The sequence below is a fragment of the Rana temporaria genome, chromosome 11, assembly GCF_905171775.1.
Source record: "Rana temporaria chromosome 11, aRanTem1.1, whole genome shotgun sequence".
Classification (NCBI taxonomy): domain Eukaryota; kingdom Metazoa; phylum Chordata; class Amphibia; order Anura; family Ranidae; genus Rana; species Rana temporaria.
Window position 1 is genome coordinate 8392067 of NC_053499.1, and position 27740 is coordinate 8419806.

General features: G+C 46.7%; 1 protein-coding gene across 2 annotated transcripts in view; it reads left to right on the plus strand.

Moving 5' to 3' along the window:
- IRAG1 (inositol 1,4,5-triphosphate receptor associated 1) overlaps positions 1 to 27740 on the plus strand; it is a 129435-nt gene that overhangs the window by 44920 nt on the left and 56775 nt on the right. For both annotated transcript variants that reach the window (XM_040327965.1, XM_040327966.1), the window contains exons 2-5: positions 4678 to 4850; positions 12892 to 12983; positions 17723 to 17799; positions 24637 to 24810. In XM_040327965.1, coding sequence (XP_040183899.1) covers positions 4779 to 4850; positions 12892 to 12983; positions 17723 to 17799; positions 24637 to 24810 — 415 coding nt within the window. In that variant the 5' untranslated portion in view covers positions 4678 to 4778. The remainder of the gene's footprint in view (positions 1 to 4677; positions 4851 to 12891; positions 12984 to 17722; positions 17800 to 24636; positions 24811 to 27740) is intronic.

Genomic DNA, 27740 nt, shown 5'->3' on the forward strand with positions numbered 1-27740 from the left:
AGATCGCTCTCTAAAACGGTAAGTACGGCTTCGATTTTAAAAAAACTACCCGATTCCCCTTCACAAAATGAGCATCAATCTAAGGTTAAAAAAAAAATTTCGGGTGAACTCCCGCTTTAATACCGCCCAGTCTTCTCTGATTGGTTGATGAGCCACAGTTCATAGAAAGCCCTCGTCTGTTATGTAGAAAAATGTTATTTGGACAAGGCATAGTTCAGCTATCGCTGTGTTATGGTTACAGAATGTCTTTTTATATACTAAAATTTCTATTTAAACCCGTATTTGCATTGGTGATATTTTACGTTAGAGCGCCGCGCCTAAACAAACCTGGCGGAGTTATTTTTTTTACAGAGAAAGTTAAAAAAGAAATCACAAATTGTAAAACTGAGCAGTTGCTCTAATCCCTGTAATAGAACAATGGGGTAGATTCAAAGAGCAATTGCGCCTGCGTAACCATAGTTACGCAGGCGCAATTGCTTACTTGCCCGGCGTATTGAATGCTCCTGATTCAGGAACCTCGATACGCCGACTGCAGCCTAAGATATGAATGGCATAAGGCTTCTTATGCCATCGTATCGTAGGCTGCATTCTTACGATGGCCGCTAGGGGGTGTTCCCGTAGTGGTCAGCGTATAGTATGCAAATTGCATACTAACGCCGATTCACAACGCTACGCGAGCCCTGCGTACGCAGTTTACGTCGTTTCCGTCCGTCGGGTTTCGCGTAAGGCTGCTCCTGCTAATAGCAGGGGCAGCCAATGCTACGTATACCCGTCGTTCCAGCGTCGCAAAGTTTACATTTTACGTCGTTTGCGTAAGTGAATCGTGAATGGCGCTGGACGCCATTTACGTTCACTTTGAAGCAAATGACGTCCTTGCGACGTCATTTGCCGCAATGCACGTCGGGAAAGTTTCCCGACGGAGCATGCGCCCTACGCTCGGCGCGGGAACGCGCCTAATTTAAATGATTCCCGCCCCCTACGGGATCATTTACATTAGGCGCCCTTACGCCGGGCATTTTTGAGGAGCGCCCACGCAAATTACGTGGCTACTGCTTCGTGAATGAAGCGTAGCGCAGTTAATTTACGGGGGTGCAGGGCAAAAACGGGAGGCTGCGCCTCCGTGAGGAGTGCGCAGCGGTACCTGAATCTACCCCAATGTTTTTTTTTTGTTTTGTTTTTACCGTCTTTACCGAAAGCCGCTCCATCTCTCCTTCTCTGCACCAAACACTGCATAGAAAACGGAGCAGATCGCTCGTACTCAAAGTGATTTTCAACCCTCAAATCGCTTAGTGAGTATGCAGCTTCTTTAATATTCTCCAAATCAGGGACAGTCCCTCGAAATCCGGGACAGTTGGGATCTATGGATTATTTTCAGCTACATGACCATTATTTTTGGCTGTCATGGCTAAGCCTGTAGCTTTTTTATTTTTTTCTGAGTTTGATGCTTTTCGTCTCAGGACAGGATGTTGGGACAGCGGCTGTCAAGCTATCCCCATCTGCCTGCCGCTCAGAACCCGTGGGGGATCTTTCTTATACTTCTAATTTAAGCCGAGTTTATAATAACAAACCACAACACAGAAAAACAAAGCTTATCCATGCAGCCCATCAGCCATCGTGGGAAAAAAAATAAGACCTTGCATCTGTCCCCGGCGGCTGCAAACGTGAATAAATGGACCTCATTATTATCGTTATTATAATTATTATTATTATTGCATTCTCACAGGGCAGGACGACTGGAAATCTCCAGTGCTTTCAGGGTGACTGGGCAAGAATGAAATATTTGCAGAAGTTTTTTTGTTTTTTTAAGGAGTTTGTACAAATCCTCCCCCGCGATCGATGCAATTTGTAAAACTTTCTATATAAGGTACAGATTTTGGCAGTGACATGACTATTAGGGCTTGTGTAGATGATATTTTTGTCATCTGCTGTTTTTTGCATGCGAACACAGTGCTGCTCAGAGACATATAGCTGGATTCAGGTACGGGCGCGCAAATTTGCGGCGGCGTAGCCTAGCGTGTTTACACTACGCTGCCTTAAGTAAGAGAGGCAAGTACACGATTCTCAAAGCACTTGCCTCCTTACTTAGGACGGCGTAGGGTAAACGCGGCCGGGCGTAAGGGCGCCTAATTCAAATGGGTTGGAGGGGGGCGTGTTTAATGGCAATGAGGCTTGACCTCATGTTTTTTACGTTTTTTTGTCACTGCGCATGTGCCGGGCGACTACATTTCCCAGTGTGCATTGCGGTTACGTACGCCGCACGGGCTTATTGATTTCGACGTGGACGTAAACGATGTAAATCCCGATTCGCGGACGACTTACGCAAACAACGTTAACATTTTGAATCTCGCGGTGGGAACGGCGGCCATACTTTAACATTGTTATTCCACCTAATAGGTGGAATAACTTTAGGCCTGTAAAGGCCTTACGGAAACGGCGTAAAACGACTGCGTCGGCCGGGCGTACGTTCGTGAATCGGCGTATCTCCTCATTTACATAATCAACGCCGGCCGCAATGGAAGCGCCACCTAGCGGCCATCCGAAAAATTGCAATCTAAGATAGGACGGCGCAAGCCGTCGTATCTTAGATATGTTTAAGCGTATCTCTGTTTGAGCATACGCTTAAACATAAGTCGGCGTAGATTCTGAGTTAGGTCGACTTATCTACTGATAAGTCGGCCTAACTCTACCTGAATCTACCTAATACAGTGCATCCGAAAAGTATTCACATCGCTTCACTTTTTCCACATTTTGTTATGTTACAGCCTTATTCCAAAATGGATTCAAGCGGAGCTCCACCCTATAGTGAAACTTCCGCTCATCGGAACCCTCCCCCCTCCGGTGTCACATTTGACACCTTTCAGGGGGGAGGGGGTTGCAGATACCTGTCAAAGAGGTATTTGCACCCATTTCCGGGAGTCCTCTCTGCGGGGACTCTGCGGGTGTAGTATGTCACTTCCTGCCCCTGCCCGTTGTGTTCTGGGAAACACTCGGCTTCCAGAACACAACAGGAACTAGTAAAACGGAGCTGCGCAACTCGCGCATGCACCGTAGGGAATCGGGCAGTGAAGCCGGACCGCTTCACTTCCTGATTACCTCACCGAGGATGGCGGTGGGGGCAGCAGAGTGACGAGCGATTGCTCATCTTCTACTGCCAACGTCGCTGGACTCCAGGATGGGTAAGTGCCCTAATATTGAAAGTCAGCAGCTGCAGTATTTGTAGCTGCTGGCTTTAAATATTTTTTTTCCGGTGGAGATCTGCTTTAAATTCATTATTTTCCTCAAAACTCTACAAACAATACCCCATAATGACAATGTGAAAGACAATACACCACAATGATAATGTGAAAGACAATACACCACAATGATAATGTGAAAGACAATACCCCATAATGATAACATGAAAGAAGTTTGTTTGAAATCTTTGCAAATTTATTAAAAATAAAAAATGAAAAATGGATGTCACGTCCGTTTGAGCAGTGAGACGCACGCCAGAATCCGGTGAGACAGGCGGCAAGCTTGATAAAGGAGCGCGACTGCCGCACCACCGCAGTTCGTACTCTCAGGAAACGCGTCGCATATTCCAGTGACGTCACCAGTGCCATCCTACTGCTGCAACATCTCCACTCTATTTGCCTGGCTTGCAAGCTCTCTTCCCCACCGCCGCCGGCCTCAACACCCTACAGCGGTGAAGGACAGCTTCCCTCAGCACAGTGCCCAGCAGAAGAAGGACCACAAGTGACAGAACTGACGACCACCTCTAAAGAAATATGTACAAATGCCTATTTTTAACTTAAAAAATGTACTGTACTCTTTTATATATTAAATTACTTTAAACATTTACACTTAGAGGCGCCTCTTCCCTTGCTTTTTGCCCATCAAATGCCCCATAAAATTCCGCCAGTGTGCCCATCAATTGCTGCTACGTGCCCTATCAAATTCTGCCAGTGTGCATCGCCCGGCACTTACCTGCCTCGCAGTGGGTCACGGGGGTGTCCTCCACATCCACGCTCCTCGATGTCTTCTCCCGTCCTTTCTATCAGGCATCCAATCACAGCGCCTGTTGTTTCAGCCAATCAGGTGACAGGTAACAGACCCGAGCACCTGATTGGCTGAGAGGCGGGTCAGTGTTAGGAAAGCGATTTATTCGCTTTCCTAACACAACGCCGAGTGAATAGCGAGCGTCCAGCATGGCCCCTACGACTCTAATCGGGTGCTTCCACAAAAAACACCCCCGGCGCTGTAATTCAGGTGCCCGGCTCCCGACAAGGGGCCGGACACCTGAATACGGGGTGGCAGCAGCGACTATAGATAGATTAATGCAATGCATGAATCTATGGTGAGAGAGAGGTGGCAGGAGAGAGGGGGCGGTGCCTGTGCACCCTTTATGGACGCACCGCCACTGACAAACCTATCCCTGGAAATGATGACTGACTGTGGAAAACTGATTGGACTGTTGGTCTCGTATGACCCACTGTATCTGTAATTATGCTGTTAAACAGAAATATGAAGAAGACTGCTCACATAATTTGCAATTTGTTTTATATTTTATATACTAAAAAGGCCAGAAGATCTGCGTGTTTTTCTTAATATCGCTGTCCTGAGCTGTTTGTTATTATAGACTGTAGACTTAATATTATAAGGTAGATTTTTATCTTTGCTCTGTGTGTTTTTTGGCAGCGCGTAGCAGATGAGTATCCTGGAACGTTTCTCGTGTTCATCTAGCTGGACGGGGTCAGAGTTCAGTCTGGAACCGGGGCCCTTCCACCCTGCCCTTCAGGATGCCCACCGTCCCCGGAAACCAAGAACTGGCGGCAGAGGGCCAGCACCCTCCCACCCCTACACCAGCAAGGGTAAGTGGTCATTTACTTTACTAAACTTACCTCTTCACCTCCCAGATTAGAATAAGAAATTCAAGATGCAACTTGGGCAAAGAGCTGAACAGAAAGCCGAGAATTCCCCACCTCTTGCACATGTACGGAGCCATTTCTCTGACATGAAATCCTCAAAAGAGAAAAGATGTAAAGATGTGTAGCGCTTACCCCGAAGGAGCCGCTGAACAGTTTGGGATTGGCGTATTAAGTTACCAAATTCTCTTGTCTAGGGTTATAACTTGTGAGTGTGGATAAGGAGCGAATGTCCAGACAACAGCGTGGATTTTCCAATGCTTTATTCCAAGGCTAACATAGCCAACATCAACGTAACACACAGTAGAGAAAGGGTTGATGAGCAAGAGGAAACTGTGGTATCAGGCCTTAGATATCAAAGCATGGAGAGCAAGCCTGCTCTCAGTACAGATAGCTCAAACGTCGCCACTCCCGCCGGAGTGGGTAAAGTGTCCCCGGACAGGTAGTTAACTTTAGCCTGGCAGCCGGTGGGTCACTTGCAAATAAAGTCACTGGGAGGAAACAGGGCCTCTGGACAGGCCTGATAGTTATATGGCAATGGTTAAAGATTAGGACTGGCGAATCCTCCTAGTAAGCACAATTTAGGGTCACCCATGGACAGTTGCAATGTACCTGTCGTGTGGCGTGGTGACCGGATCCCCGATGGTACAGTACGTCCCAACCTCACAGACAACCTCTGTATCTAGGTTCTCCCGAGCAGACTCCTCATCGTACAGCTCCCAGCTTAGGATCTGGAACCCAGCAAGCCGCTGGGGTCCCTCTCAGCATCAAGGTGAGACTCTGCCTGGTATGCAGCTCCGGTCAGGCGAGCCTCGATGGCGGGGCCCATGGATGCGCACACCCTGAAGGTGAATGCCGCACCTGGACTCGGGCCCTGCATAGCACGTCTACTCATGGCGGCTGCCACAGATATACCCCCCGCCAGCATGCCCAAAAGAGTGAAAAACCCTTCTGATTGGCTGCTGGGAAAGATAGGTCCATCAGAACGCCTCTAGTGCCAACTGTCGTCCAGGGGTGACAACACACCCCTGGCACGCAGACTGACCAAGAGGCAGTTCCAAACTGGCAACAGCACAAACTAAACATCTCCGAGTGGGGGCAACTTAAAGCGGGAGTTCACCCATTTCTGCTTTTTTTCCTCTTTTCCCCATAGATGGATGCTCGTTTTGTCTAGGGGAATCGGCTATTTGTTTTAAAATATGAGTCGTACTTACCGTTTTCGAGATGCATCCTCTCCATCGCTTCCGGGTATGGGTCTTCGGGAGCGGGCGTTCCTTCTTGATTGACAGTCTTCCGAGAGGCTTCCGATGGTCGCATCCATCGCGTCACTCGTAGCCGAAAGAAGCCGAACGTCGGTGCGGCTCTATACTGCGCCTGCGCACCGACGTTCGGCTTCTTTCGGAAAATCGTGACGCGATGGATGCGACCGTCGGAAGCCTCTCGGAAGACTGTCAATCAAGAAGGAACGCCCAGTCCCGCAGCCCATACCCGGAAGCGACGGAGAAGATGCATCTCGTAAACGGTAAGTACGGATCATATTTTAAAACAAATAGCCGATTCCCCTAGACAAAACGAGCATTAATCTAAGGGGAAAATGTGTTCTTCATGGGTGAACCTCAGCTTTAAATCTCCCATTCCACTAACTTTAGCGTAGCGCCCCACTAACTAAGAAAAAGGGGGGGGCGCTACAGGTGCTTCACCCAAAACCTGTATACCCCCCTGGACTCAAGTCATATGGGTGACTCTGTTGCTGGTGGCAGATTCTTCCACTTACCCCCAGGAAAGCACTCCCTCGCTTGCCCTGAATGCTACTGTAGCCAAGTCCCGGGCCCCTTGAGAACTGATGGTGACCTCCAGAGTTAGGGACAGCTGGCATCCTTCTGTGTAGAGTGGGTTACGAGGCATATTGGGTGTAATGCAAGGTAGATTGATGGGCACCAGACACTTCTTGAGTGCAAAGAGATTTCTTGTCTCTTAAACAGAATTGTGGAAAAGGGGGTTGGGGCCAGGACACCCTTTAGTAGATGCAATGTTAATTGGCAGACTTCGAGACTTCTATAGGCAGACAGCCATGCAGGGAAAGGCATCCAGCCAGATGCCACATCTGCATGAGTAGGACCGCTGTCTCCTATGGCAACAATCTTGTAACCGTTTCTAAGGTTGCAATGAACTTCTCCACTTCTTTTACAATCTCCTATTGTAGAACTTCACTCAGCTGAGCTCCCAGTCTTTCACTAGACCAGGGGTCTCCAAACTTTTCAAACAAAGGGCCACTTTATTGTCCTTCAGACTTTAGAAAGGGCCGGATGTGGCCAGTGGGTGCAGAAAATGTCCCGGGCCCCGCACCAGTAAGAATAAATGTGGCCTCAGGGTTGGTGGTCAGTAGGAGGAGGAGTAGGGCCCCTATCAGTAGGAGGAATAGTATCCCATCATTGGTATCAGAGGAAGAAATAGTGCCTCCTTGTTGGTGTCAGTGGGAGGAATAGTGCCTCATATCAGTTGGAGGAATAGTGCCCCAAGGGCCGCATAAAGGCTAGCAAAGGGCCACATTTGGCCCTCGGGCCACAGTTTGGGACCCCTGCACTAGACTAACAGATCCGCTTGCCACTGGATCTCTTGAGCTCCTCCAATCTTCCCACTCAGTATCTTCCTTAGTGTCATCCCCGCATCCCTGCTGGGTCCCTAGCTTGGCACTCAGATACTCTTGAAGCGTCACCCCAGTGGCCTGCTCGGTCCCTGGCTTGGCACACAATAATGCTCCGCAAGTGTTACCTCCGCTGGCTGGGTCCCAGACTTGACACCTGCTGAAGTTTTCCCAATTCTTCACCGTCCCCGGCTGGTGGTGAGAATACTGCTCATGTGCTTACTGCAGCTACTCACAGGGGTTTCCGGTAGCAAGGTGGATGGTCCCTTAGTGGCGACAGCTTCCCCTCTACCTCCGACCACAGTTGGTTCTCCGGCCGGAAGAACCGTTGTTTCCGGTTGGACTGCAAGCCGCAATCCCAACCCTACGCCGCTGCTCTCTTGCTTCTGGATAGGCCCTCAGACAGCCTAGCAGCTAGATATCCCCGGGATAGGTCCAAGGCTTATGGTCTAGCAACCAAGGCATTACAACACACGTCCACCCAGACAGCTGTCCAGGTGACACTGAACCCCCCGGTCACCTGACCCCACCCAAATATATAGGTTCTCCCGGAAAGGCCAAGGGATCCAAGAAAGTCCCTGCCCATTGGCTGAGACACCCCATTCATTCCCAGTCTGTCCTTGCAATGCCCTTGTCTAATGTCACCAGGCCACCTAGCGACAGAAGAGAGAAGTGCAGCAATTTCAGAGTTAAGGTGAAATCAATTGACCTCCTGACAATTAGCCAAGGCAACTATCACTTGGCAGGTAAATTTAATAACCACCCTGCCTAAACCTCAGGGTGCTACACTACCAAATCTCCTTTGCTATGGAGGGGGCATGGAGGGAGTGTCATCTCACTGGCTCGGGTACCAGAGAGAGACTCCATAGAGACTAATAAGTGGTCTCTTGTTGCCAATGTCAGGCTCATCCATGTTACCAGAGCAAACAGAATCATCCAGTTTTTTCAGTCTTTCACTAGCACTACCATCATCCTCTGCCTGGAGTTTGCATGTTCTCCCTGTGCCTGGGTTTCCTCTGGGAACTCCGGTTTCCTCCCACACTCTAAAGACATGCTGGTAGGTTAATCGATCCTGTCTAAATCGGCCCAAGCGCGTCGGGACCCTTCCGGGTAAGACCGCGCTATATCAAGATACCTCTCAACTCAACCATAACATCCATCCAAAATAGCACCATTAATCCAGAACTGCCTTTACATTCACTCTTCCTTTGCAACTATTTGAGCTCTTTTACATATTAACTTCCACAGACACCATGGGGCAGATCCACAAAAGAATTACGCCGGCGTATCTATTGATACGCCACGTAATATTAAAGTTCCCGCGTCGTATCTTTGTTTTGTATCTACAAAACAAGATACGACTGCATCTGGGATCGATCCGACAGGCGCACGTCTTAGTGCATTTTTCCGCCGGCCGCTAGGTGGCGTTTCCGTTGAATTCCGCATCGAGTATGCAAATTAGCTAGTTATGGCGATCCACGAACGTACGTCTGGCCGGCGCATTTTTTTTTACGTCGTTTGCGTTCGGCTTTTTCCGGCTTATAGTTACCCCTGCTATTATAAGGGGTACTCAATGTTAAGTATGGCCGTCGTTCCCGCGTCAAATTTTGAAATGTTTACGTCGTTTGCGTAAGTCGTTCACGAATAGGGATTTGCGTAGAATGACGTCACCGTCGTAAACATTGGCTTGTTCCGGTTTAATTTCGAGCATGCGCACTGGGATACCCCCACGGACGGCGCATGCGCCGTTAAAAAAAAACGTTGTTTACGTCGGGTCACAACGTATTTACATAAAACACGCCCCCATCACATCCATTTGAATTGCGCGCCCTTACGCTGCCAAAGATACACTACGCCGCCGTAACTTACGGCGCAAATTCTTTGAGGATTCCAAAAAAATAAAATAAGTTACGGCGGCGTAGTGTATCTTAGATACGCTACGCCTGACGCAAAAGTGTGCCGATGTACGTGGATCTGCCCCCTCCTCTCTAGCTATCCTGACTGAAAACAAGCAGAAGCCACCAAGTTTCACCAACTGTGCACCACTGTAAGGGCCCCAGCAAAGCCGGCAGAAACCATTATTTTGGGACTGTCTCACAAGAATGTGCAAAGTCCTTACCATCCATGTCCTTACCCTTCCTCTTGAGGATTGCTTCTTTTCTTACACAGTTAAAGACCTGCAGGCAGACTTGAACCTAACCGGGTCACTCCGGGAGTCTAACTGCAGTGGTTTCCCCCCAGTTCTATGGGTTTATACAATCCTTAGTCAAGCTATTAATTTAGTGGCCCCTTCGGGAGTGCTCTACAAAAGAGAGTCTAGAAATGAAAACGAATGCAGCCACCGCATCTAAGAATTGGTAAGCTGCAATATAATAAGTAGATTCACAAAGAGTTAGGCCGGCTTATCTACAGATAAGCCGACCTAACTCTGAATCTAAGCCGACCTATGTTTAAGTGTATTCTCTAACAGAGATACACTTAAACATATCTAAGATAGGACGGTTTGCGCCGTCCTATCTTAGATTGCAATGTTTTGGCTTACCGCTAGGTGGCGCTTACATTGCGGCCGACCTAGATTATGTAAATGAGGGGATACGCCGATTCACGATGATTCACGAGCGTATGCCGGGCCTACACTGTCGCATTACGTCGTTTCCGTACGCGATAGCCCGCCTAAAGTTATTCCACCTATGAGGTGGAATAACAATGTTAAGTATGGCCGCCGTTCCCGCCGCGAGGTTCGAATTTTTTACGTCGTTTGCGCAAGTCGTCCGCGAATCGGGATTTACGTAGTTTACATACGTGTCGAAATCAATAGGCCCGTATGGCCTACTTAGCCGCAATGCGCACTGGGAAATGTAGTCGCCCGGCGCATGCACAGTGTAAAAAACGTCAAAAAACGTGAGGTCAAGCCTCATTTCCATACTACACGCCCCCCTCCCAGTCATTTGAATTAGGCGCGCTTACGCCCGCTCGTTTTAGGCTACGCCGCCGAAAATTTGAAGGTAAGTGGTTTGAGAATCACTAATAGCCTAAATAATTTACGGCGGTGTAGCCTAAAAACACTAGGCTAGGCCGTCCTAATTTTAGGCAATTGTATGTGAATCTACCTATAAATGTTTGATTTTGGGTTGAATAGCGCTTAAAGGGTTCCAGATCTCACAACCCTTTTACAGTCACATTTGAAGGTTCTTTTCTTTTTTATTTCCTTTGGAATGACTTCTTAAAGCTATTCTTACCGTCTGAATGGTTTTAATTTACTGTTATGCTGAGTGGAATCTAAATACAGCAACATTCTTCCGCATTTCCACATCAATAAAATGATTGGGATTCACTTTTTGGCTGCGTTTCCATTATCTGCGCAGGCGGCGTTCCACTTCATAGTTGAAGACATCCGCAACTTTTCTTTTTTCTTTTATACGACTGGAGGGGCAGAACATGAAGAGGGGGGGTGGCACTCAATTCCCACAGTTATAATGTCTCTTTTTATGGTGATCTGGGGAATACGCTGACCTTACAGAAAATGTATTACCGTATTTATCGCGGTATAACGCGCTCCCGCATATACCGCGCACCCCTAAAGTTGCCCCGAATCCTGTGGAAAAAACGTTTTTTTTGTACTTACAGTTTTGGTGTCTTGCACGGCGTCCATCGGCGGCCTCGTCGGGTCCGGCGTCCGTCTGCGGCTTCGGGTGTCCTCTTCGTCGGGTCCGGCGTCCTTCTGCGGCTTCGGATGTCCTCTTCGTCGGGTCCGGTGTCCGTCTGCGGCTTCGGGTGTCCTCTTTGTCGGGTCCAGCGTCCTTCTGCGGCGTCATCGCGTCCTCACCGCTCGTTTCCCGCGCTGTGTTTGAATACTGCGCCGACATATACCGAGCGCAGTACACTCGTGTATCGTCGGGCAGGCTCGGCAACTCTCGCGCTGACGTCCTGTACGCTCAGGACGTCAGCGCGAGAGGCGCCGAGACTGCCCGAAGATACACGAGTGTACTGCGCTCAGTATATGCCGGCGCAGTATTCAAACTCGTGGCGGGAAAGCAGGTATCGGCGTATACCGCGCACCCACGATTTTGCCCTGATTTTCAGGGCAAAATAGTAGGTTACGTTCACGTCGTACGCATTGAGCCGTCGTTTCTTAGGGAGTATATGCGACGTGATTCTGAGCATGCGCGCGCATGCGCCGTTCGTTCGGCCATTCATTTACATGGGGTCACGGTTAATTTTAATACAACACGCCCACTACCTTTCAAATTTGAATTAGGCGGGCTTACGCCGGCCCATTTATGCTACGCCGCCGCAACTTACGAAGCAAGTGCTTTGTGAATACTGCTCTTGCCTCTCAGAGTTACGTTGGCGTAGCGCATATGAGATGCGGCGGCGTATAATTGTGTGCAATATTACGCTGACCGCTAGGGGCGCTTCCGTTGTTTTCGGCGTAGAATATGCAAATTACCTCGTTACGGCGATTCAAAAACGTACGTGCGCCCGGCGGTAGTTTTTTACGTCGTTTGCGTAAGGCGTTTTCGGCGTAACGTTGCTCCTGCTATTAGGTGGTGCAGCCAATGTTAAGTATGGACGTTGTTCCCGCTTCGAAATTTGAATTTTTTACGTCGTTTGCGTAAGTCGTTCACGAATAGGGCTGGACGTAATTTACGTTCATGTCGAAACCAATACGTCGTTGCTGCGTACTTGGGAGCAATGCACACTGGGATATGTACACAGACGGCGCATGCGCCGTTCGTAAAACACGTCAATCACGTCAGGTCATCACACATTAGCATAAAACACACCCCCCCTTCCACATTTGAATTACGCGGGCTTACGCCGGCCCCATTTACGCTACGCCGCCGCAACTTACGGAGCAAGTGCTTTCTGAATACTGCACTTGCTCCTGTAAGTTGCGGCGGCGTAGCGTAAATACGATACGCTGCGCCGCCGTAACATCAAGCGCAGCTACCTGAATCTAGCCCTGTGGCAGCTGAATATTGACAAAAGGGAGAGAAGGAGAAGCCTACTTTCAGCTGCTGCAGGAGGAAAATACAGATCTCTTCCACTAAATTCCACCTCCGCCACCTCTCCTGTCCAGGTTCTGAGGGTTGACAAGGAAGGATTGTGGTTTACCTATCACCTGCCCACCACTGACAGGTTGCCAACCCCAGGATTAGGGTGTGCCCAGGCACACCTGGCACAACCCTTGCGCACGCCAATGGTGATCGCATTTCTTACTCGAAGACTCTGACTACAAATAAATATATATATATATATATAAAACATTTTTTTAATATAATGTATGTATAAAAAGCATAATAAAAAACGAAGTTTAAAGCTTACCATGATTTCTTTCAGGAGCTAGAGATGGGGGGAAGAGCCTGTATCCCTCCAGCTATAATTCTCCCCGAACCCGATTTCTATGAGGGAAACTGCCTGGAAAAAAACCCGTAAGTGCTCATTTATCTTCTGCAATAATGCAACTATTGCCATTTTTTCACTCTTTGTATCCCATTGGGGAGATTTTCTCTCACTTCCTGTTTCAGGGGCACAAACAGAGGTGAAAGAAAATCTCTCCAATGTGTAGAGGAATCCCTTGTTTGGATATCTGCCACTGGAACACATTGTAAGATTTCATTTAAAGAAGTACAGCCGGAGTGCAGTTCCTTCTGTGACCCATTTTCAGCAGACAGCGGGCTGAAGTCCACTGTTGGCTGACTTCACAAATCCGGTCCAGGCTGGGGAAAGATCACAACCATATGGTCGGGATCCACCCAGATGTCTGGACTGACACCTCTCCTGCTGAGAGCCTGAGTCGGGCTGCTTCCACCCCCTCCACAGCCCAGCGCTCCAATGAGCCAGGGGGGGGGAGCAGTGGTGTATTTAGGTTTTGTGCTGCCCTAGGCCTGACTAAACTCGTGCACCTCCTAATTTAAATATGACCCACCCCTTCCTGTCAAGGCCACACCCCTTGCTGTTTAAGACCCGCTCTTCCCTAAAAAGTGTTGCCTATAGTTCTACTTTAGGCACAAAATTCTGCAAATTTTATGGAGAGGACTAAGAAGTTATAACCATGCCAATGGTGCAGCAGAAAATACATAGCACATAGAGGAAGGTTTGTGGTTCAGGATAATAGGACAGTCAAAATTAGAAGCTCCGCCCCCCCCCCCCCCCACAGTTGCGGAATGCTGGCCGGAAGCAGTGCGGCTGCTTTATGGGGGCACTAGACTAATTTGCCTCTATGTCCAGTACGCCCCATAAGACTGGCGCTACACTAACAGTGTAGCGCAAGCCGGCGGGGACTCTTTCCATGCTGCCCCCCTGCAACGTGCTGCCCTAGGCCTGGGCCTTGTTGGCCTAGGCCAGGATACAGCCCTGGGGGGGAGAGCAGAGAGCCAGGGACTGACAGTCACCAGCTCTCTGCTCATGAAGCAACGAGAACAGAGCGATCAGCGGTCTTTGATCGCTCGGCTCTCAGTCTTAGAGACTGGGCTCGGTTCTCAGCGGGGGTCAGATGCAGCATCTACCTGGTAAGTATAATTCAAAAAACGTTTTTTTCCCCCCAAACTTCTCTTAAATATAACAATCTCCTTTCCCATGATGCAGCACCAAGTCCCCTGTCTCTTTCATAAGTGTAAGCAGGTGCAGTCTATATTCTCCACTGCAGGTGGCGCTGGATCTAAGCGGCAATACAGTGGGGAGAGGAAGTGGAGGGAAACTGGGTTATTCTATGACTTCCTTGGCCACATGGGACAGTGATCTGTCCCGTGGGACTCTGGTGGCCATCTTGGGTCAGGCAGAAACTTTTTAGGACTCTAACCCCAGGTTTTGGCACGTTTTATGCAAGTGGCTAGCGTAGGGACAGGTTCCTTGTCTGTCAGAGACAGTACTAGCAATATGTTCTGGTGGAGGAGGGAGAGAGCAAGGACTATGTCAACCTTTTCATGGAAGCTTCCCCTTTGGGTCGGACCGGCCAGGTCGCACTTCGCTCCCCGTAGAAGATGCTGTTAGCAACACAGTCTACATACTGCTATCTCCTCTCTGCACTGTTCTAAGTGATCCCAGTTGGGTGAGCCTCCCTGCCAGGCCTGATTGTACAGTTGAACTACTTTTACAATGCATCTTTTTTGGGAAATCGTGACTCTGTGTTTTTACTGCCACCACACCATGCTACACCTACCCAACATATGGAGCGTGGGGGGTCACAACTAATAAGGAGACAACACCCCTTATCAGTGCCATGGCCAATCAGGACACAGCTCTCCTGATTGGCATTGCCTTAAATTGAAAAGTACCGTATTTATTGGGGTATAGCGCGCTCCCGCGTATAGCGCGCACCCCTAAAGTTGCCCAGAAATTCCTGTGAAAAAAAGATTTTTGTACTTACAGTTTGGTGTCTTGCACGGCGGCCTCGTCGGGTCCGGCGTCCGTCTGCGGCTTCGGGTGTCCTCTTCGTCGGGTCCGGCGTCCTTCTGCGGCGTCCTCCTCGCTCGTTTCCCGCTTTCCCGCGCCGAGTTTGAATACTGCGCCGGCATATACCGAGCGCAGTACATATACCGGCAATGCTCGCGCTGACGTCCTGGACGTACAGGACGTGAGCGCGAGTGTAGCCGAGACTGCCCGACTATACACGAGTGTACTGAACTCGGTATATGTCAGCGCAGTATTCAAACTCGGCGCGGGAAAGCGGGTATCGGCGTATATCGCGCACCCACGATTTTGCCCTGATTTTCATATGCCCTGATTTGCGCGGTATACGCCGATAAATACGGTAACTTGAGATGGAAAACAAAGTACAGGGACTAGAACATAACTACTCTTTAAATTGAATTTTTTTCCAGTGTGATTATCTGCAAAGGTCTTGTCAGCAGTTTCTGGACTGCTGATACTCTTTTAGTTGCCCCCCTGATCCCTTCTTAAATAAAGTTGTGTCTAGCCACTTAAGACCCGGACCTTTAGGCAGCTAAAGGACCCGGCCAGGTTTTGCGATTCGGCACTGCGTCGCTTTAACAGACAATTGCGCGGTCGTGCGACGTGGCTCCCAAACAAAATTGGCGTCCTTTTTTCCCCACAAATAGAGCTTTCTTTTGGTGGTATTTGATCACCTCTGCGGTTTTTATTTTTTGCGCTATAAACAAAAATAGAGCGACAATTTTTAAAAAAATTCAATATTTTTTACTTTTTGCTATAATAAATATCCCCCAAAAATGTCATTTTTTTCCTCAGTTTAGGCCGATACGTATTCTTCTACCTATTTTTGGTAAAAAAATCGCAATAAGCGTTTATCGGTTGGTTTGCGCAAAATTTATAGCGTTTACAAAATAGGAGATAGTTTTATTGCATTTTTATTCATTTTTTTTTTTTTTTACTACTAATGGCAGCGATCAGTGATTTTTTTCGTGACTGCGACATTATGGCGGACACTTCGGACAATTTTGACACATTTTTGGGATCATTGTAATTTTCACAGCAAAAAATGCATTTAAAATGCATTGTTTACTGTGAAAATGACAGTTGCAGTTTGGGAGTTAACCACAAGGGGCGCTGATGGGGTTATGTATGACCTAATATGTGTTTCTAATTGTAGGGGGTGTGGCTGTTGGTGTGACGTATAAAAGGGAACACACGATCGATGACGCCGCCACAGTGAAGAACGGGGAAGCCGTGTTTACACACAGCTCTCCCCGTTCTTCAGCTCCGGGGACCGATCACGGGACTCCAGCGGCGATCGGGTCCGCGGGTCCCGGAGCCACGGCTGGGCACTAGCACAGGACGTACCTGTACGTGAATGTGCCCAGCCGTGCCATTCTGCCGACGTAAATGTGCAGGAGGCGGTCCTTAAATGGCTAGAGCAGGGGGTCCTAAACTGGTGGCCCTTCAGCTGCTGCAGAAGTACAAGTCCCATCGTGCCTCTGCCAATGGGAGTCAAGCTTGTAAGCCTTGCAATGTCTCATGGGAACTGTAGTTCTGCAACAGCTGGAGGGACACCAGTTTGAGACCCCTGGTCTAGAGCAAGAGCCTGACATTGCAGCCACCATCCACTGATCTCGGGTGCAATACTTTGCAGGCTCCTGTGCAAAAAAATTATAAATGCAAATCTGCAAAGGCGAATTGCGCTTTTAACTACTTAACCCCCGGACCATATTGCTGCCCAAAGACCAGAGGACTTTTTGCGATTCGGGACTGCGCCGCTTTAACTGACAATTGCGCGGTCGTGCGACGTGGCTCCCAAACAAAATTGGCGTCCTTTTTTTCCCACAAATAGAGCTTTCTTTTGGTGGTATTTGATCACCTCTGCGGTTTTTATTTTTTGCGCTATAAACAAAAATAGAGCGACAATTTAAAAAAAAATGAATATTTTTTACTTTTTGCTGTAATAAATATCCCCCAAAAATATATAAAAAAACATTTTTTTTCCTCAGTTTAGGCCGATACGTATTCGTCTACATATTTTTCGTAAAAAAAATCGCAATAAGCGTTTATTGATTGGTTTGCGCAAAAGTTATAGCGTTTACAAAATAGGGGGTATTTTTATGGTATTTTTATTAATATATTTTTTTTACTAGTAATGGCGGCGATCAGCGATTTTTTTTCGGTACTGTGACATTATGGCGGACACTTCGGACACTTTTGACACATTTTTGGGACCATTGGCATTTTTATAGCGATCCGTGCTATAAAAATGCATTGGATTACTATAAAAATGCCACTGGCAATGAAGGGGTTAACACTAGGGGGCGGGGAAGGGGTTAAGTATGCCTGGGTGTGTTCTTACTGTGGGGGGGGGGGTGGCCTCACTAGGGGAAACACTGATCCTCGGTTCATACATTGTATGAACAGAAAATCAGCATTTCCCCCGCTGACAGGACCGAGAGCTGTGTGTTTACACACACAGCTCCCGGTCCCCGCTCTGTACCGAGCAATCGCGTGTGCCCGGCGGCGATCGCGCCCGCCGGGCACACGCACGCCGTATAGCTACGGGCTTTCGCCCAGGAGAGCCGACCTGCCGCCGTATAATGACGGTGCGCGGTCGGCTAGTGGTTAAAGAGGGTAAAAGAAGAAATAAAAATCGAACAAACCTCTCCATACAATACTATAAAAGTTCTACTTTAACTTGCCTTATCAATCAAATGGTTCAGCCGACCAAAAGGAAAATAATGCGTCTTGTCTACACTTCTTCTTCATTCAGACCACACAGTCCCTCCTTCAGGTCCGGCCGCCAGTCCCGCTCATCTTCCTCCTCTACAGGTTCCCTGATCTCCGTTGGTGAGTAGCTTTTGCTTCCTTTCAATATTAATGGGGTTTTCTAAGTTTGGATGCATTTTATTATCCTGAACAAAACTTTCCTACAGTGTGTACTTATGTTAAAAAAAAAGGTATAAAATAGCCATATAAAAATATAACTGACCAAAGCAATTTTCCTTTAAAGTGGAAGTAAACCCTCCCATCATTTACAGCCAAGGAAGCTGCCATCTTGGCCTCGGTTTGATCTACAACTGCCATGATGCTGCACATGTGATCAGTTATGACACCAGCCATTGGATAATTTAACAGTTTGGTTGAGAGCGCAGCCAATGGGAGTGTTACATTCCCGGCATGTGCCGGAAATGTAACTGTTTTTTGAAACTGTTAAAAGAATGGGTTTACTTACGCTTAAAATTACTTTCTAGTTTCAGCTCTATCCATCCTCTCCTAAAAACTGTAGTAATTAAAAATATATATATAAATGTCAGGAGCCCCAGCACACTCAGAGCTCTCGCTTCCATTATAGTCTATAGCAGTGGTCTCCAAACTGCGGCCCAGGGGGCACATGAGGCCCTTTGCTTGCTTTTATCCCGACCTCAACTCTCGGGTTGAGATCAGGGCCCGGATTCAGATACGAGATACGACGGCGTATCTCTGAGTGCGGGCCGTCGTATCTATGCGCCTGATTCAGAGAATCAGTTACGCATAGATTTCCCTAAGTTTCGACTGACGTAAGTGTCTTACACCGTCGTATCTTAGGCTGTATATTTACGATGGCCGCTAGGTGGCGCTTCAGGATAGTTACGCAAGGAATATGCTAATGAGGTATTTACGCCGATTCAGAAATGTACGTCCCGCCGGCGCATTTTTTTACGTCGTTTACGTTAGGCTTTTTTCTGCGTATAGTTACCCCTGCTATATGAGGTGTAGCTAATGTTAAGTATGGCCGTCGTTCCCGCGCCGAGTTTTGAAAATTTTACGTCGTTTGCGTAAGTCGTTCGCGAATAGGGCTGGACGTCATTTACGTTCACGTCGAATCCAATAATAATTGTATATATATATATATACAATTATTATTATTAAAGGGCCCAGAGGTCCCCAGGGCCCCAGATGGCAACCCCCCTTTTTTTATAAAAACATTTAATTTTTTTTATTTTATTTCTTTTTCTTTTTTTTATATATATATATGTTTTTATTAAAGGTCCACAGGGCACTATGTGGCAAACCCTCTTTTTTTTTTTATATAAATGTTTATTTATTTATTTTTTGTTTATATATATATATTTTTTTTATTATTAAAGGGCCCAGAGGTCCCCAGGGCCCTGGATGGCAACCCCCCTTTTTTTATAAATGTTTATTTTGTTTTTTATACATATTTTTTTCAATTTATTTTTTATTAAAGGGCCCAGAGGTTTCTTTTATTTATTTATTTATTAAAGGGCCCAGAGGTCCCGGATGGCATACCCCCTGTTTTTGCAATTTCTTTTTATAAAATAAATAAATAATTTGTGTATATATATATATATATATATATATATATATATATATATATATATATATATATATATATATATATATATATATATATATATATATATATATATCTATATCTATATCTATCTATATATATAAAACTCAACGTGTGTATGTATGTTCCAGCATGACGTCCAAACGGCTAAAGATATTAACATGAAACTTGGCACACATGTTACTTATATGTCAGCAACAAACATAGGATAGGTGGTTTAACCCTTACCCACCCCCATTTGCCATGGTCGGGGTTTTCCTTTAAAGTCCCATTCAACTCTATGGGAAATACATGTTACTTCATAACTTCCAAACGGCTGTAGATATTTCGATAACACTTGGTCACATGTTACTTATATGTCCACTTAAACTATAGGATAGTTCATTTATCCCTTAACTACCCCCATTTGTGAGGGTCGGGGTTTTTGTTTAAAGTCCCATGCAAATCAATGGGAAATGTATGTTCCCACATAACTTCTGTACGCCTGGAGATATTTCAATAATACCTGCTACACATTATACTTATATGCCAAATAAAAATATATGACAGTTAAATTAACCCTTACCTACACCCTTATATAAAAGATGGGTATATTTATATTACTATGATTTTCCTCCCCAAAAGGTTAAGATAGGAAGACCGGGCAACGCCGGGTATTCAGCTAGTATATATATATTTTATTAAAGGGCCCAGAGGTCCCCAGGGCCCCAGATGGCAACCCCCCTTTTTAAAAATAAATAAATATATTTTTTTTACTTCTTTTTTTCTTTTTATTAAAGGGCCCAGAGGGCTACCCCCACTTTTTTTATATATATTTTTCTTTATTTCTTCTTTTTTTGTAAAGGCCCCCCCCTTCTCAATTTCAGGCGGCAGCACCCCCCCCACCCCCATAATTCCTGATGGCGGCCCCGGTTATGTTTGAGTGGTATTGTATTAGCACCATGAGTTTCCACTCATGGCCCAATTCAGCATCTACTATATATCTGTCCAGAGTGTTCCCCGCCCCGACCACCCAATGAAATCAATACAATGGAGCGCCACTCTTGAGTTACATTTGTTTCGCATTACGATGAACACATCTGGAGGAGTAATAGGTAGATTCAGGTACATTGGAATAAAGTTACGGCGGCGTAGCTTAGCGTGTTTAGGCTACGCCGCCGTAAGTTAGCTAGGCAAGTAATGATTCTCAATGTACTTGCCTGCTAATATACGGCGGCGTAGCCTAAAGCGGGCGGGCGTAAGGGCGCCAAATTCAAATCTGTGTTAGGGGGGCGTGTTTAATGGTAATAAGGCTTGACCTTATGTTTTTGACGTTTTTTTGTCACTGCGCATGCGCCGGGCGCCTACATTTCCCAGTGTGCATTGTAGCTAAGTACGCCGCACGGGCCCATTGATTTCGCCGTGGACATAAATGACGTAAATCCCGATTCGCGGACGACTTACGCAAACGACGTAAAAATTTTGAATTTCGCGGCGGGAACGACGGCCATACTTAACATTACTATTTCACTAGGGCCTAGCTCTAACTTTACGCGGCCTATCTCTTACGCAAACAGCGTAAAAGTACTGCGTCGGCCTGGCGTACGTTCGTGAATCGGCGTATCCCCTCATTTACATATTCTACGCCGACCGCAATGGAAGCGCCACCTAGCGGCCATCCAAAATATTGCAATCTAAGATAGGACGGCGCAAGCCGTCGTATCTTAGATATGTTTAAGCGTATCTCTGTTTGAGCATACGCTGCTTAAACATAAGTCGGCGTAGATTCTGAGTTAGGTCAGCTTATCTACTGATAAGTCGGCCTAACTCTACCTGAATCTACCTATAAGTCTCTAAACATACAAGAAGTCTGCAGGTACAATCATCAATTGTATAACCCATAAGTGAACGATCCATTTTTGGATAGAATGACACCTTAAAGTGTCATAAATCCCCAAGCACAGTCTGGGTGGTCAAGACGCACGCGTGGCCATCACAATTTGGATAGCAGCGTTGGCATGATTTTCTCCTCTTTGATGGTAAATACCCCAAAAAAATGTGCATCCCTTGCCAGGACATACCACAGGCGGCGGAGAAAGTATTTGGCTGCGGAAGCAAAACACTCAACACTGTTTACAGGAACACGCTCTAAGTCTCCAAAACGTCTGAGTTTTAATGACAGCGATTCCCTGTACATGGAATAGTGAGGAGCGGGACAGGAGCCAAGGGGGGACCGAGTGGGCCATTAAAGGTGGAGGACATTAAGGAAAAGCGCTTTTAAACAATTTCTAAGCAGATGGAAGACCATCATTGTTTTACACTTATCTTGTTTATCTCCTGTTTACCATTTTACACGTCTACAGGAAATTATCCATCCTAATCGTTAGAAATAAAGCCGGTTATCAGCACTAAAGTGGAACTGAACTCAAAAACAGAAGATTTGTTATGTTATAGGGAACATCTAGAAATGGTGGTTGTATGGCCAGCTTCTGGGTACTGCTTTGGCACATGAGTGAGTGAGAAACTTATATAGCGCAACACATGCAAACTGAATCGCCTCTGGGCACTTGGTGTCAGATTCACGTAGAAGTGCGGCGGCGTAACGTATCGTAGATACGTTACACCACCGCAAGTTTTCATCGCAAGTGCCTGATTCACAAAGCACTTGCAATGAAAACATGCGCCGGCGGCCTCCGGCGTAAGCCCGCGTAATTCAAAGGGGCGTGTGCCATTTAAATTAGGCGCGCTCCCGCGCCGGACCTACTGCGCATGCTCACTTTTGAATTTTCCACCGTGCTTTGCGCGAAGTGACGTCATTTTTTCGAACGGCGACGTGAGTAGCGTACTTTCGTATTCCCGGACGTCTTACAAAAGAAATTTTTTTTTTTTTAATTTCGACGCGGGAACGAGGGCCATACTTTAACATGGGCTGTGTAAAGTTAGGGCAGCAAAAACGACGACTAACTTTGCGATGGGAAACTAGACAAGCAGCGACGTAGCGAACGCGAAAAACTGTCGTGGATCGCCGTGAGTACTAATTTGCATACCCAACGCTGGTTTACGACGCAAACTCCCCCCAGCGGCGGCCGAGGTATTGCATCCTAAGATCCGACAGTGTAAAACAATTACACCTGTCGGATCTTAGGGCAAACTATGCGTAACTGATTCTATGAATCAGTCGCATAGTTAGGAAGCCCCTAAAACAGAGATACGACGGCGTATCAGGAGATAGGTCTTGATCTCTCTGCTGAAGGCCAAGTGGTTTACCTCCAGCCGGATGCTGGTTGGTAGAGCGTTCCATAGTCTGGGTCCTTGAACTGCAAATCTCCGTTCTCCTTTGGACTTGTATCTGGCTTTGGGTATCTGGAGTCGATTTTGGTTGGTGGATCGCAGAACGCGATTGGAGTTGTGGGCTTTTAGTTTTTAGCATAGATATTGGGGGGCGTTTCCTTGAACACACTTATGTGTTAGACAGAGTGCCTTAAAAGTGATTCTGTCTTTTACTGGCAACCAATGAAGGGATCTCAGTGAAGGTGAGATTGATTCCCATTGTTTTTTTCCCAGTCACAAGTCTAGCGGCCGTATTTTGAATGACTTGCAGACGAGTGATTTGGTATTTGGAGAGTCCGAGATAAAGGGCATTTGCATAGTCAAGTCTTGGATCAAAATGTGGCTGGTACCTACTTAACTGGCCAAATTTCGAGTACAGACTTCTCTACAACCACCCTGTTAGACTTTTGCTTCTCGATCAGTGCTGATGGCTATAAGTGGCAGCTCTGATCAGTGTATTCTGATGGCAGGGAAGGCTCCCCGCTGTCAGAATGCAACACCTCAGCTTGAGGATTCCCGCACCCAGCCCGAATGTGTGGATGGAGGAATTGGGTCAGTTTTTTTTCACTCACCCCGCTGGTTGACCAAAAAAAAGGGTTCATGTTTGGGCTGCTTTAGGCCTATTGGGACCATCTAACTGCAGTACGTCCCTGAAAACATAAATCATACGAACATATTCGCCAGCACACCGTGGATCGTACAGAACGTCCAAAAATGTATTGCAATGAAAACATCACAAGGCTAGCAACGTTTCGAGGTCACGCAGGGCCTCTTCGTCAGGCAAGTATCACTTGCCTGATGAAGAGGCCCTGCGTGACCTCGAAACGTTGCTATCCTTGTGATGTTTTCACTGCAATACATTTTTGGACGTTTTGTACGATCCACGGTGTGCTGGCGAATATGTTCGTATGATTGCTGTTCCAGTTCCCAGCTGGTGATCGCTTCAGCACCCATTTTTACAGCTGTAGGCCAGGAAGGTGTGCGATTGGAATATTGTCTAAGCCTGAAAACATAAATAGGTATAGGTAGATTCAGTAAGAGTTAGGCCGGCTTATCAGTAGATAAGCCAGCCTAACTCAGAATCTAAGCCGACTTATGTTTAAGTGTAAGCTCAAACAGAGATACGCTTAAACATATCTAAGATACGATGGCTTGCGCCGTTCTATCTTAGATTGCAATATTTTGGATGGCCGCTAGGTGGCGCTTCCATTGCGGTCGGCGTAGAATATGTAAATGAGTAGATACGCCGATTCACGAACGTACGCCCGGCCGACGCAGTACTTTTACGCCGTTTACGTTAGAGATAGGCCACCTAAAGTTAAAGCTTAGCCCTACATGGAATAGTAATGTTAAGTATGGCCGCCGTTCCCGCGTCGAAATTCGAATTTTTTACGTCGTTTGCGTAAGTCGTCCGTGAATCGGGATTTACGTCGTTTACGTCCACGTCGAAATCAATAGGCCCGTGTGGCGTACTGCGCAGTTCGCAAAAAATTTAAAAAATGTAAGGTCAAGCCCCATTGACATAAAACATGCCCCCCTCAAACACATTTGAATTAGGCGCCCTTACGCCCGCCGATTTAGGCTACGCCGCCGTAACTTAGCAGGTAAGTACATTGTGAATCATGTACTTGCCTGGCTAACTTACGGCGGCGTAGCTTAAATTCCTTAAGCTACGCCGCCGCAAAGTTAAGCAAATGTACCTGAATCTAGCTATTAGAGTGCGATTTGATGATGCCCTCCACCTGCCTTTCTTTGGGAACATCTTTCAGAATTCAGTTCATATTCAACAAGTTGGGGGAATTTTTTTTGAAAGCTGATTCACAATATAATGTATGCAGTACCATGTTGCTGTGCTCTTTTACATTTTGAAACCAGACTCGTGCCGTACAGTATCCTTTGAAGAATCACTTTGGGCGCCTCTGCCAAACGAATTACTGATGGTCTTTTTTACTCTGACTCTTCTTACCACAACTACTATCAAACTGGGTCATTGGTTTCAGCTCATTAAAGCTCTCTTTCAGACAACAAAGGGCACGTGATTGACCTCGTACACGACAGTTTACCCGATATCAGGATAACCGAGGAGGACAAAAAGAAGAACTTGGAGATACTGGAGGAGGCCAAGAAAGTTAGCGAGAAATTCTTGACACGGCGAGGGAGGCGATCGCGATGCAGCCTCTCCGACTCTCCTACAGGTATTTGCTATCAGATATTACTTAAAGCGGAGCTGTAGATCAGTTTCTCAACCTTTTTTTTTTTCAAGACACCCTTGAGGCACCTTTTAAAAATATGGACAGTCTTGAGACACCCTTTAAAAATATGGACAGTCTTGAGGCATCCTTTAAAAATATGGACAGTCTTGAGGCACCCTTCAAAAATATGGACAGTCTTGAGGCACCCTTTAAAAATATAAAAATATGGACAGTCTTGAGGCACCCTTCAAAAATATGGACAGTCTTGAGGCACCCTTCAAAAATATGGACAGTCTTGAGGCACCCTTTAAAAATATGGACAGTCTTGAGCGCACCCTTTAAAAATGTGGACAGTCTCGAGGCATTCTTTAAAAATATGGACAGTCTTGAGGCACCCTTCAAAAATATGGACAGTCTTGAGGCACCCTTTAAAAATATGGACAGTCTTGAGGCACCCTTTAAAAATATGGACAGTCTTGAGGCACCCTTTAAAAATATGGACAGTCTCTAGGCACCCTTTAAAAATATGGATAGTCTTGAGGCATCCTTTAAAAATATGGACAGTCTCGAGGCCTCCTTTAAAAATATGGATGGTCTTGAGGCACCCTTTAAAAATATGGACAGTCTTGAGGCACCCTTTAAAAATATGGACAGTCTTGAGGCACCCTTTAAAAATATGGAAAGTCTTGAGGCACCCTTAAAAAATATGGACAATCTTGAGGCACCCTTTAAAAATGTGGACAGTCTTGAGGCACCCTTCAAAAATATGGACAGTCTTGAGGCACCCTTCAAAAATATGGACAGTCTTGAGGCACCCTTTAAAAACATGGACAATCTTGAGGCCTCCTTTAAAAATATGGACATTCTTGACACACCCTATTCTAAAATGTAAAAAGGAGACAGGATGTACTTTCTAGAGCAGGCCTGTTAGTTTTTATCGGCCCTTAAAACCACATCTGGCCCTTTGGCTCACTGGTCGGCCCACATTAGGCCAGTCAAATGTAAATAAGTGTACCCAAGAATCTTGTAAATTTGAGGTGTCGCTACAAGCAATCGTCTCGTCATACTACAGTGATTCACATTGGGTGCAAGTGCTGGTGTCAAGAGAGCCTGTACTGGCTCTATGTACACACAGAAAAGGAAGGATGGAACGCCCAAGACCAGCCCAGAAGTATGAGTGAGAGCAGCTTCAGCCTGACTTCTTCCAGGTCACACCCCCGATGTGTTTTGCCCTGCCCACAAGGGCTTAGTCATAGGATACTCTCTATGAGCCATAACGACTAAGCTGTTTGGGTGGGGCGAAACATGTTGGGGGCGTTGCCTGGAAGGAGTCGGGTTGAAGCTGCTTTACTTTCTTATTTTTTTGGCTTTTCTTTTGGAGTGCGGCAGTTCCATCCACCCTTTCTTCTAAGTGTAAATAATACACTGTGACACTGCTCCTTGGCTCCGGGGGAGGAGTATGGGTTCCCTGAATCCAAGCTGGCCAATCAACAAGATGGCAGGAGCTGTGCTTGCACTCTTGTTGGTCCACCAGTCGCCTAGATGACAGCGGTTGCTCTTCCACCCTTTCCAAGCGGCTTTGGCCCTGTAAGAGGGGTGGTACCGCCCCTTGAGCAACTGGGGTAAAACCATGGAAAGTGGGTAACAAGGATATTATGTGGGTAAGGGCATGTGGGTAGTGTTGTAATATTAATATATATGTGTAGGTATGTATGGCACAATATATTGTATTGCATTACCATATTGACCAGGAGTTAAGTTTAACTGTCCAAGCCAGCTGAATTCTAACATATCAAAGGGACAGCTGAAGACCCTTTGATGTGTTAATCTTATGCAAGACTACCTAGGAAGTATTTATTGATGGTAATTAGACTTGAGGGGGTATTCATTCAGGGAAACATTTGGTTGACCTGGAAGAACCCCTCCCTCCAGTGTGAGACCAGTATTTGAGACATTCAAGCTGGCATTCAGTCAGTCTTGTCACTCTGTATGAATATGGCACAGGTCTAGAAAAAGATGGGACTTTGAATTACTCTGTTGGATTTGTATCATCTGTGGAATTTGGACTTTATTCTGTATTGGAAGTCAAATAAATGCACTCTCTGGAGAGCCTGGTGTGTTGCTGCGGAACAACATAATTTATAGTCATCATACTAACACCTAAATATCAATTATCTAACCGGACTACGATAAATATACTTTATATACCTACAGGTAGGTCAAGTAACATACTTTTTTTTTTACCGGTAGCAGCTACCGTATTTATCGGAGTATTGCGCGCTCCAGCGTACAGCGCGTACCCCTAAAGTGGACCCGCATTCCTGTGGAAATTTTTTTTTGTACTTACAGTTTTGGTGTCTTGCGCGGCGTCCATCGGCGGCCTCGTTGGGTCCGGCATCCGTCTGCGGCTTCGGGTGTCCTCTTCGTTAGGTCACGCGTCCTTCTGCAGCGTCCTCCCCGCTTGTTTCCTGCTTTCCCGCGCCGAGTTTGAATACTGCGCCGGCATATACCGAGCTCAGTACACTCGTGTATAGTCGGGCAGGCTCGGCTACTCTCGCGCTCACATCCTGTACGTCCAGGACGTGAGCGCGAGAGGAGCCGAGACTGCCCGACTATACACGAGTGTACTGCACTCGGTATATGCCGGTGCAGTATTCAAACTCGGCGCGGGAAAGCGGGTATCGGCGTATATCGCGCACCCACGATTTTGCCCTGATTTTCAGGGCAAAAAAGTGCGCGGTATACGCCGATAAATACGGAATCAAAACCAAATAAGGTACTGCTTTTTTTAAAAAAACACTCTGAAAGGCTCAGAGGAACCGAGTGTCTCGGAGTGTCGCTTGGTGTCAGAGCAGGTTCTTAATTTTTGCGACGGAAATTTCAATCGTCTGTAGCAATTCCGACGCGCAAAATTACCGACACATGCTCGGAAA